Below are 11,333 nucleotides of genomic sequence, written 5' to 3' on the forward strand. Positions count from 1 at the left end.
TCTCAGCCCCAGCTGACCCCTTGGCTGGATGCAGCTGCAAGACCCAAGAGGAACCACCCAGAGAATCCATAGAATTGTGAGAAGTAATAAATCCTCACGCTCTTCAACCATTAAGCTGTGGTTATTGTTGTTGTTTTTTTTGAGACAGGATTTCATTCTGTTGCCCAGGCTGGAGTACAGTGGTGCAATCTCGAGTCACTGCAACCTCTGCCATTTGGGCTCAGACAATCCTCTCACCTTAGGCCTCTAAGTATCTGAGACTACAGGCACAAGCCACCATGCCCGGCCAATTTTTGTATGTATTTCTCTTTTTGTACAAAGGGAGTTTCACGGTGTTTCCCAGGCTAGTCTCAAACTCTTGAGCTCAAGTGATCCACCCACCTTGGCCCCACAAAGTGCTGGGATTACAGATGTGAGCCACCATGCCCAGCCAGCCATTAAGTTTTGAAGTGGTTCGTTATACAGCAGTAGGTAATTACTATGGGCTGTTATTTATCTCCTTTGCAAATCTCCCACTTCCTTCAAGGTCCTGCCCACGTGTCACCTCCTCCAAGTCCTCCCCTCGTCTGTAAATCATCCCTCCCTTCTCTAAACTCCACTGCTTCTTCTTCCTGCTCCTCTTGTGACCCTTATACCATGCTGCCTAATAGGATAATAAGAGGCACTTTCATGAGACATTGGGCACCTTTGTCACCTGGCTTCTAATTCATACATACTGCACATCATTCCACAAAGGACATGGAATAGCTTGTTATCTCATGAACTGTTCACAACACTGAAGGTGGATACTATAGTATTTATTTCTCAAATGACAAAATCGAGGTTTGGAGATGTGGCTTGCCCAGGATCACTGAAAAGAGGCAGAGCCAGAGCCAGGATTGAAACCCAAATGTACACTTCTCTCAGTGCCTGTGTTGTGGTTATGGGTGTGATCTGCTCCAGGCAGGGAAGGGTCTGTTTCCCCACTAGAGGGTGAGGGAGAGTCACAAACCCTGGTCCAACCCTCTGTTCCCTCCCTACTGATGCATGGCCCTAACCCAGGAATCTAGAACTCTGGTCAGGGTGTCTGTCCCCATCTTACCCCTCCACACCCCCCACACCCCTGCAGACACATGCACACATCTCACATCTGGTTTCCATTCTCTGTGCTGGCCTGCCCTGTGTCTTAACAAATTGACCCCCGCTTCTTTCCCAACAGAATGGGGCCAGAGGTGGTAGGCTTAGGGTTGATGCATCAGGAAGAAGCGATCAGCATGGTCTTCTCTGACTCAGTCTCATCCAGCTTCTGGGAAGGTGAGACAGGGCCCCAGGGCCAGGCTGGGGGATCAAGGGTAAGGCTTCGACCAGCCCTCTTGGTTGGGGGTAGAAAGAAAGAGAAGCATGCTAAAATATAATTCTCTCATTTATTGAACTGACATTTATGGAGCCCCCTTTTTTATGCCAAGGTCAGGGGCTTAAGTTACAAAGGGCGAATAAGAGGCGCCTTATGGAGCTCTCAGCCTATGTAATGTCAGAGCTGAGACTCAGAGTCAGTGGGAAAACTGAGGCTCAGAAGGAGAGAAAAGAGGCCTGCCCACAGTCATACAGCCAGTTGGTAACAGAGCACAGTCCTCCCTACCCACCTTCCGTGTGCCTCTGGCGGCCACTCCATCACCCAGAGAACCCAGAAGCTTGAAGCTACCTAGGGTGAGGGCAGGGGTTTGCTGGCCACCCCTCCTCTCCAGCATGGAGAGGGAGGACCTGGGACATCCAGGGTGCAAGATGACAGGTCTTGTAGGAGAAGGGACTGGAGCTGGTGGCCTCTTTTGTGCTGTCACTCAAGGTCAGAGGAATAAAAACCTTGCTGTTCTCTTTGTTCCCCTGCATTTCCTTTTATAATGTTTGAGTGACATTACAACAGAGATCAGAGACCTCAGAAAACATTCTCCTCCAGCCCTTTCTCCCATTTCACTGAGCAGACAGAAGCCAAGGAGCAGGAGGCTTGCAGAGGTCTTGTAGCAGAAGTGTAGATTGCAGTGCCAGAATCTGGTCTCCTCTTCTGCGTTGCCCGCCCTGACTTACAGCCTGACATGGGTTAGATTTGCAGGAGTCTGGGAAGGCTCTGCAGATATGTTCAACAAACACCTCCAGGAAGTCTTCTCAGAGCACAGCACCTCCTGCTGGGCTCCCTAATGTTGGCCCTGCCCTTTGGGCTCAGCAGAACTCCAAGTGTTGGTCAGCAGGAATGTTGAACTTAAGTTTGTGGGCCTCGAAGAGGTTGCACAGCTCTTTGATATAGCGCTGGTGCAGCTGGTTCACCTCCTCCTCCGAGGGATGCAGCGTCTTCTGTACCTCGATGGGCTTCCCCACTGCAAGGCATAGAGGCGTGCAGTGGCTTAGGGTAGGGAAGGGGACATTGGGGCAGGTGCCCATCCCTATGGTTCATCCCTGCAGGAAAGTGCTCTTACTGCCATTCCTTCCAACCCTAATCTCAGGTAATGAATTTTAAGACATTAGTGCAACTCCAAGATTCTGATATAATAACAATGGCTGGATTTCTTTTCTTTCTTTCTCCGTTTCTCTCTTTCTCTCTCTGTCTCTTTCTCCCTTCCTTTCTCTCTCTCTCTCTCTCTCTCTCTCTCTCTCTCTCTCTTTCTTTCTTTCCTGCAGAGTCTCGCTCTGTAGCCCAGGCTGGAGTGCAGTGGCACAATCTCAGCTCACTGCAACCTCCACCTCCCGCATCCCGGTTCAAGCAATTCTCCTGCCTCAGCCTTCTGAGTAGCTGGGATTACAGGCATGCACCACCATGCCCAGCTAATTTTTGTATTTTTAGTAGAGACAGGGTTTCGTCATGTTGGCCAGGCTGGTCTTGAATTCCTGACCCCGTGATCTGCCCTCCTCGGTCTCCTAAAGTGCAGGGATTACAAGTGTGAGCCACCGTAACCGGCCAATGGCTGGATTTCAATGTGTCAGGCAATGTATTAGGTGCTTTACATGAAATACTCCCTATTATCCTATGGGTATAAAAAACTGTCATTATTCCTATTTAACAGATGAGTCAATGAGGCTCAGAGAGGTTACCTGACTTGTTCAAGGTCACATAGCCAGGAAGAACCACTGCCAGGTTTTAGACCCCGGGGGTGTGCTCTTCACCTTCAGGCTATATGATCTGGGGAGTCCAAGATGCCATGATTGGAAGCGGCTATATTTCTAAGATGGGGTGAGTTCATAGCCCAGGCAGCTCTTCTTTCCCCTCTACCCCTCCACGCTGACCTGCAGTGGATCTCTTATCCCAGGGAGGAATCAGGATGGACCTAACTTATCTCTTTCTCTGGTTCTGCCTGGCTGGGAAGGCAGCTCCTCTGTCCTCTCTTCTGGCGATAGTTCTGGAGGCAGCAGAAGTATTAAAATTCGTGAAAATATTGCCACACAACACGGGTGGGGGGTCATGATGTAGGGGTTTACCAAGTCTGCTCAATTAGCAAGTGGATGGATGGAGATGAGATAAATGGACTTCTCCCTATAAAGTCTTTCGGAGGCCAGGCATGGTGCCTCATGCCTGTAATCCCAGTACTTTGGGAGGCTGAGCCTGGGGGATCAGTTTAGGTCAGGATTTCGAGATGAGCCTGGCCAACATGGTGAAACCCTGTCTCTACTAAAAATACAAAAATTACCCAGGCGTGGTGGCATGCACCTGTAATCCCAGCTACTCTGGAGGTTGAGGCAGGAGAATCGCTTGAACTTGGGAGGTGGAGGTTGCAGTGAGCTGAGCTCATGCCACTGCACTCTAGCCTGGGCAACAGAGCAGGACTCTGTCTCAAAAAAAAAAAAAAAAGAATTAAACCCACCTTTTCCAGCATTGTAAAAAGTCAGAATGATCCTAATAAAAACCTCAACTTTGTTATACAAAAACAGTGTGATATTTTGGAAGATACTTAACTTCTCTGAGCCCCAGTTTACATCAATGAAATGGGTATAGTAACTCCTGCCTTGAAGGTATGGCCAGGCGCAATGGCTCATGCCTTTAATTCCAGCACTTTGGGAGGCCGAGGCAGGCGGATCACTTGAGGTCAGGAGTTTGAGACCAGCCTGGTCAACATGGTGAAACACCATCTCTACTAAAAATACAAAAATTAGCTGAGTTTTGTGGTGAGCAACTGTAGTCCCAGCTACTCGGGAGGTTGAGGCATGAGAATTTCTTGAACCCGGGAGGCAGAGGTTGCAGTGAGCCAAGATTGTGCCATTGCATACAGGCTTCCTGCCTTGAAGGTTGTTAGAATAAGCTGAGTTGCTTCATGTAGGGCAGCTAGTGTAGTGCCTGGCACACAGTAGATGCTCAGCAACTGGTCGCAACTATTGCTCTTGGCACCTCTGCTATAGTTCCTATCCCAGACTGTCTTCTATTCTATCTGCTTGTGTGTGTATGTTTCCCAATCTAGAATGTGAGCCCCATTAGGGCAGGAATAAATCTGGCCCATCTCCACGTCCCCTTGCAGCACACAACATAGCCTCCTCCCTCCCAGCCTGGTCCTGGACTTACCCACAGTGGTGATAGGCCGGCGGTAGGGTATTAAACCAAAGCTGTACTGGAAGACACCACGGCCATGAAAGAGTGGGAGGGAGATGCCCATGATCTTCTGCAACCGATTCTGGATACAGCGCAACCAGGAGCCAGAAGAGTTGGGAATCTGGTCAAATAGGTCATTCTCCCCGAAGGAGAAGATCGGCACCAGGGGTGCCCTGGAGACAAATAGAGGAAAGAGCGCATGTGGGAGGCCCCAGAGAAGGCACAAGCTGAAAGGCCCTTTAGCTTCCTGCAGGGACTCTGTGACCAAGAAATGGAGCAGAGGTCAGCCACCTGGGCTGGAAGTGGAGGCCTGGGTTATCTCCCAGACCTTCACAGCCCCATTCTCTGACCTTGGGCAGGTCCCTTGCAGGGCCACAACTTCCCAGTTGCACCATGAGAGGTAGACCAGCATGCTTCAGACAGTCCTCCCAGATATAAAAATCTGCATTGTTTTTCCCAGAAAAATCTCTCCCACCTCAGCTGGCTCATGTTTCTCAAGGATGCTTCACCCCAAGTAGGGAGAAGAGCTCTGAAATGTACCCCAAATATCACTCTTCTAGATATCACAGGTCTCAGGTCAAGTGCCAGTTTTGTGGAATATGTTCATTGCCACCTAGTTTCTTAGATTACTGAGTCTCCCTTGTGGAAACTTTTCTAGGTATTTGGGCATGAGACACCAAAATATAATCTTCATTGTGAATGGACTGAAAATCTCTACCAAAATAGAATCTGCATTCGTCTCTGCCCTCTTCCCACCAAAATAAAATCCTTGCCAATCGCCAACTGAAACCAGAGTGCTCTTCCCAGAGGCTTGATACCCGTGTGTCAGGGCGAGCCTGATGAAGCCCTTTCGGTTCCGCAGTAACAGCCTGAAGGATCCAGGCCTGGCATCCAGGGCCTCCTGGGCACCCCCTACAATGATGCCCAGCAAGTTTCCGCCACCCTTCCTGTTCAGAATGTGAGCAGCGCTCTCCTTTTCTGATGTGACCAACCCTGCGGAAAGAGAAAGGTGGGTCAGGTATGGGGTGAGGGAGCAAGGGCTATGAAAGCACATAGAGCCCATGAAAGAGATCACCAGCAAGGCCTGGGGTTGCCCCCACTGCACCCCATTCCAGCTAGGAGCTCCCTGAGTCCTCTCCCTCTTCCCAACCCACTGATGGACTTAGCACCCAGCATGGTGCTGTAGGAAGTGCTTCTTTGAGCCCAGCCTCCTTCTCCTACTGCACACGCTCTTGGAAGAAGTACAGAACTGTTGGCAACCCTCCTGAAAATGTGTTACCTTCCTGAGCTGCCCAGGGGTAGAAACACTCACCTGCGGACATGATGTAATCTCTGAAGAAGGGGGCCCGGAACCACAAGGTCAGCATCATCAGATGGGGGCGGATACCGGGGAAGATCGAAGAGAAGCCTGTGCTCTCAGTGCACAGGTTGGCAAAGGCTCCGGCTGCCAGGACTCCATGGGGGTGGAAGCCCGCAATGTAGTTCCGAGAGGGGTCCAGCTCAGCAGTCTTGACCAGCTGCAGGGACAGCAACCTACTGAGCCAGGGTGGGGCCTGTGTTCCAACCCTGACTCTTCTCCTCACTGGTGTGACCTTGGGAAACCCCCCTGAGCCTCCAGGTCTTCATCCATATGTCTGACCACCCTGGGTTCTTACGAAGATTCAGATATGGTGTGTGACAGCACCTGGAGATACCATGGTGCTGGCTGTGCCACAGAGTTGATGCTGGCTTGGGACAAATTGCTTCCCTCTCCTACAGACTCCTCATTTATAAAGTGGCAATACAGTATTTGGCCCTGTCCCTACTACCTCCTAGGGCTACTGAGAAACTCAAGCATGATGGTGCCTGGAATTATTTATACCAACACCACCTGTACAGGATATAACATGAAGGCATCAAGAGGCTACACAGGGGTATCAACATGCTGAAATAGCCCCATTTTAAGAAAAACAATGTTCCGGCCAGGCATGGTGGCTCATGCCTGTAATCCCAGCACTTTGGGAGGCCAAGGCGGGTGGATCACCTGAGGTCAGGAGTTTGAGACCAGCCTGGCCAACATGGTGAAACCCCATCTCTAATAAAAATACCAAAAATTAGCTAGGTGTAGTGGCAGGCGCCTGTAATCACAGCTACTCAGGAGGCTGAGACAGGAGAATCACTTGAACCTGGGAGGCGGAGGTTGCAGTGAACCGAGATCGCGCCACTGCACTCCAGCCTGGGCAACAAGAGCAAAAAACTGCATCTCAAAAAAAAAAAAAAAAAGAAAAAGAAAAGCATTTGTGCATAGAGAAACACCCTGGTGAGTGGAAGGGCCTGTGTCTAGGTCACTGAGCCAATATTAGAATGGGCATCTACGCGCACATTATCTATTGTGGTCCCACAGAGCATGCAGTTGGATACATGCACATAGATACATGTAATAATACTGGCTCAGTGACCTAGACACAGGCCCTCCCACAGCGCAGGCACTTGGATACTAAGGTGTGGTCTGCACCTCCCTAGATGTGGTCTCTATTGGTATCTTTCTATGCTAACCTCTTTCATCTGTCCCCTGGACCCAAATCTATCACAACATCCCTGTGAAGATTACAGACCATGTGTCTGATGCATCTGTGTCCCCAGTGCAGGCCTGGAACAGAGGAGATGCTCTGGAAAGGGTATGGCATGAAGGAAGGAAGGAATAAGCCCAATGGATGAGGATGGTGCAGCCTCAGAAGGAAGGCTCCCTGACCCCAATCCTATCCTGGCATGTTACCAGGGTTCCACTAGTGAGAAAAAGAACCTTGAGTCGGGAGACCCAGGTTCTGCCGCTGGCTCATCACATGACCGTTGTCAGGCCCCTGTCCCCTCTGTGGCTCAATTATTTCTGTCCCACAGGACACTGGTAACGCCTCCCTGGCAGGGTTGCTACTGGGTTTAAGGGGGTAAACAAAGAAGAGAGGAGACTTGTGAAGTGCTGTGGTCTGTCTCCCTCCCTCAGTTCTGTTAGGTGAAGGGAGTGTGACTAAGCGAAGATGGATGGCTGTCTGGGGAAAATCCTGCCTGGGTGCATGCCCTGGCAGGCTGGGTGTGCAGCAGGCAGTGGGGCCTGGAGAAGGGCATAGCCAGATTACTAGGCTCTGGGGGTTGTTATCGCTTTTAGTTGATATGATTTATATACCATAAAATGTATCCATTTTAAGTATGAAATTCAGGGTTTCAGTACATTTAAAAGGTATGGGATAGGTGTGGTGGCTCACACCTCTAATCTTAGCAGCCTGGCAACACAGTGAGACTCCATCTCTACAAATATTTTTTTTAAAGTTGTGGTGGTGCGTGCCTGTAGTCCAAGCTACTTGGGAGGCTGAGGCGGGAGGATTGCTTGAGCTCAGGAATGAGGCTGCAGTGAGTTATGATTGCACCACTGCACTCCAGCCTGGATTACAGAAAGAGATCCTGTCTGTCTTTCTTTTTTTTTGAGACAGGGTCTTACTCTGTCGCCCAGACGCGAGTGCAGTGGCACAATCTCGGCTCACTGCAACTTCTGCCTCCCAGGCTCAAGCGATCCTCCTGCCTCAGCCTCCTGAGCACCTGGGATTACAGGTGTGCACCACTACCACCAGACTCATTTTTGTATTTTTAGTGGAGATGGGGTTTCACCATGTTGGCCAGGCTGGTCTTGAGCTCTTGACCTCAAATGATCCATCCCCCTCAGCCTCCCAAAGTGCTGGGATCACATGTGTGAGCCACCACACCTGGCCAAGATCCCGTCTTTAAAAAAAAAAAAAAGTGTGTTACCAATCAATATCTAATTCCAGAGCATTTTCAACACTCCAGAATAAACTCATACCTATTAGAAGTCACTCCCCCTCTCCCCAGCCCCTGGAACCACGAATTCACTTTTTGTCTCTATGGATTTGCCTGTTCCAGACATTTCACATAAATGGAATCATATAATATGTGGCATTTGTGTCTGGTTTCCTTCATTTAGCATGATTGGAGGTTTATCTATGCTATAGTATGTATCTGTACTTCATTCCTTGCTGTGACTGTATACTATTCCATTTTATGGACATTCTACATCTTGGATGTCCATTCATTAGTCAAGGACATTTGAGTGGTTTCACCCTTGGGCCATTACAAATAATGTGGCCACGAGCACTTGTGTACAAGTCTTGGTGTGAAAATGTTTTCAGTTCTTTGGCAGGGGCTACAGGGGCGCTTTTTTAACCCCAAGACGCTCTTCAGTCCCTGCCTAAACGATCACAGCACCACATAGGGCTCTCCAGGAGTGGACATCTGGACATTGAGTGGGAGGGAGGACAGCGGGGGACTGCTATGTCTCTACTGTGTCTGTCCATTCCCATTTCTCCACAAACGAACTTGTGCCCCCTCACAGCCGTGGGTCAACTGAAGAGCCTCAAGAGCCCACTGTCCTAACAGATTCTTTATGGTTCACAAAGCAGTCATGCTGTTAGCTTGTTTAATGTTCAATCTGGCCCTAGGGAGGCTGGCTGGAGTATGATAGGCCCAGTGTGACAGTCCAGCAAACTGAGCTGTGGAGACCTGCCCTGAGCCACACAGATGGCTCTGAGTTCTGCCACCTCCTGCAGAAAGCATCAGAGAGAGAGAGAGAGAGAGACAGAGACAGAGAGAGAGAGCGCAAAGTGAGCCAGGAAGCCTTTGTTCCAGACCCAGGGAAATATCCTGGCACTCAGGACTGTCTATGGGAGCTTTCACTCACTAGTCAGACTTGGAAGGTCCAGGGTTCTCTCGATTCCCTTCTCCCAGGAGAAAGTGGCTCCTGCATCAACAACCTGCCTCGCACTGCTCCAGGGCCTGGCGTGGGAGAGCTTGTTCATGGCCTATTTATGTGCTTAGATTAATTGGCAGGTTAAAAATGCTGGGCATGCAGGGTCTGATTCAGTAGGTCTGATCTGGCCTTGGGCATCTGATTTGTGACAGATTTCCTAGAGGATTTGGTTACACATCAAAATTCAAAAATCCCCTTTCAGGTTCAGGCGGTTAGCGCTGTGTGTGTGTGTGTGTTTAGGGACTAGGGTACTTCCCTGTCTCCCCCCATCCAGCTCAGATGGATGGAAAGGCTTGGATATTCTCCTTGGCCCTGGCTGTAACTCCCTGTGGCCCTGGGTAGGGCTTTGGCCTCCCCAGTCCACTCTGTTGATAAGTTATTAGCTGGTTCTCACCCCACCATAGTCACACATTCACTTCACAGACACGCATTGATACCCATGGACACATCCCCTCAATTCTAACATGCGCACTCTCCCTGCCCACTTGTTGAAGAAATACAGTAAGTGCCAGGCCCTGAGAGCTGGAAAGAGTGCCAGAGTTGGTAAACACTCCCAGTATCTACCAGGCCCCAGGCACCTTGCGTACACCAACTTGCCTCACCCTCCGTCAACCGTATGAGGGAAGTATTGTATCATTGCCCCCCGCACTTAGCAGATGAGGAGATGGAGACACAAGGTTCATTAACTAGTTGTGGGTCATATAGCTAGTATAGACTTAGAGCCAGGGTTTGAACCCAGAAGCCTGGTTCTGTGTGTGTAACCAGGAGGCTCTGCCACCCTGTAGGAGTCCTAAGTAAAAGGGGATTCATGGGGTAAGAGGGTGCACTCCAAGTAAAAGCGCCAGCACAAGTGATGTAGCTCATGCCTAGACAGCTCGGATGGCAAAGGGAGGACAAGCAGGTGAGAGGTGGGTGGGGTGCAGGGACTGGAAAGCTGCAGCAAAATAGACTTTATGAGCCAGGGGAGTCACTGTCACTGCAGTATTTCACTCATTTTATGAGGATTATTCCAGCCGCAGTGTGGTGGATGGACTGCTGGGGGCATTGGCAGAAGTAGAGCCAAGATAAAGAGATATATATGGTCAGGGCTTAGGGCCAGGTGAGAAGAAATCAGGCTGGAGGAGTTTAGGAGGCAGAGCCCAGGGCTTAGAGCAGTGGTTCTTCACTGGGGCAAGTGTATGCCCCCAGCTCCTCCCCCTCCCCTAACAGAAGTCATTTGGTAATGTCTATAAATGTTTTTGGCTGTCACAACAGGGAGGGATAGTGCTACTGGCATTGAGTGAGTAGATGCCAGGGGTGCAGACAGTCACCACAACATAGAATAATACAGCCCCAAATTTCAATGGTGCCCAGGTGGACAAAGCTACCTGGAGGGTTACCTGGCTGTGGGGTGCAGTGGACCAGAATAGGGTGGGAGGCCCCCAGTCCCTGCAAGGCAGCCCTGGGGCTAAGGGAACCGCTGTGCTCTGTGCCAGCTCTCCCTGCCCATGGCAGAGGTAGGACTCCTGGGAGGGCCCTGGAGATGCGCCCCAGCTCCATGTGAGAAGACCTCTCAGGCAGAGCCTTCCTATAACCAAGGGGGCAATCTCAGGGGGAAGCACGTATCCTAGATTGTGTAAGCTGGGATTTCTGTCCTGGGTGAAAGCTGGGCACCTGAGTCCCAGTGACACGGGTTAAGAGACCCAGTGCTGAGAGGTGGTGGCTAGGAGGTCAGGCACTAAGGCCCTAGAGATGCCTGGCAGGCTGCAGAAGGCCTGAGGGTTTGTCACAGGTGTGTGTGTGTGGGGTCAAGGAGGTGGCCTGCAGGCTGCCCCAAGCCTGGCTCTGACAGGGACAGGCACGGTGCAGGCAGCATTTCCTGACAGCTGGTCACAGCCCTGGTCATAGCCCTCGGTGCCTAAGGCCTTGGCCCACGGAGACCGTGTTTGCTCCAGATGACAAAATCTTCAGTGCCAGGGAAACCCAGAGCCTGGGTGGGTCTTCAGTATCAGGTGG

At 50.6% G+C, this 11,333-nt stretch overlaps 1 protein-coding gene across 1 annotated transcript in view; it reads right to left on the bottom strand.

Moving 5' to 3' along the window:
- Window positions 1-2,143: 2,143 nt before the first annotated feature.
- Window positions 2,144-11,333, bottom strand: part of MOGAT2 (monoacylglycerol O-acyltransferase 2) — a 15,276-nt gene continuing 6,086 nt past the window's right edge. Inside the window, exons 3-6 of the mRNA XM_012002021.1 lie at window positions 5,859-6,063; window positions 5,365-5,539; window positions 4,520-4,719; window positions 2,144-2,348 (exon numbers count right to left, since the gene is read on the bottom strand). Coding sequence (XP_011857411.1) covers window positions 2,194-2,348; window positions 4,520-4,719; window positions 5,365-5,539; window positions 5,859-6,063 — 735 coding nt within the window. The 3' untranslated portion in view covers window positions 2,144-2,193. The remainder of the gene's footprint in view (window positions 2,349-4,519; window positions 4,720-5,364; window positions 5,540-5,858; window positions 6,064-11,333) is intronic.

The sequence above is a fragment of the Mandrillus leucophaeus genome, unplaced genomic scaffold (genome assembly GCF_000951045.1).
Source record: "Mandrillus leucophaeus isolate KB7577 unplaced genomic scaffold, Mleu.le_1.0 Scaffold674, whole genome shotgun sequence".
Lineage (NCBI taxonomy): Eukaryota > Metazoa > Chordata > Mammalia > Primates > Cercopithecidae > Mandrillus > Mandrillus leucophaeus.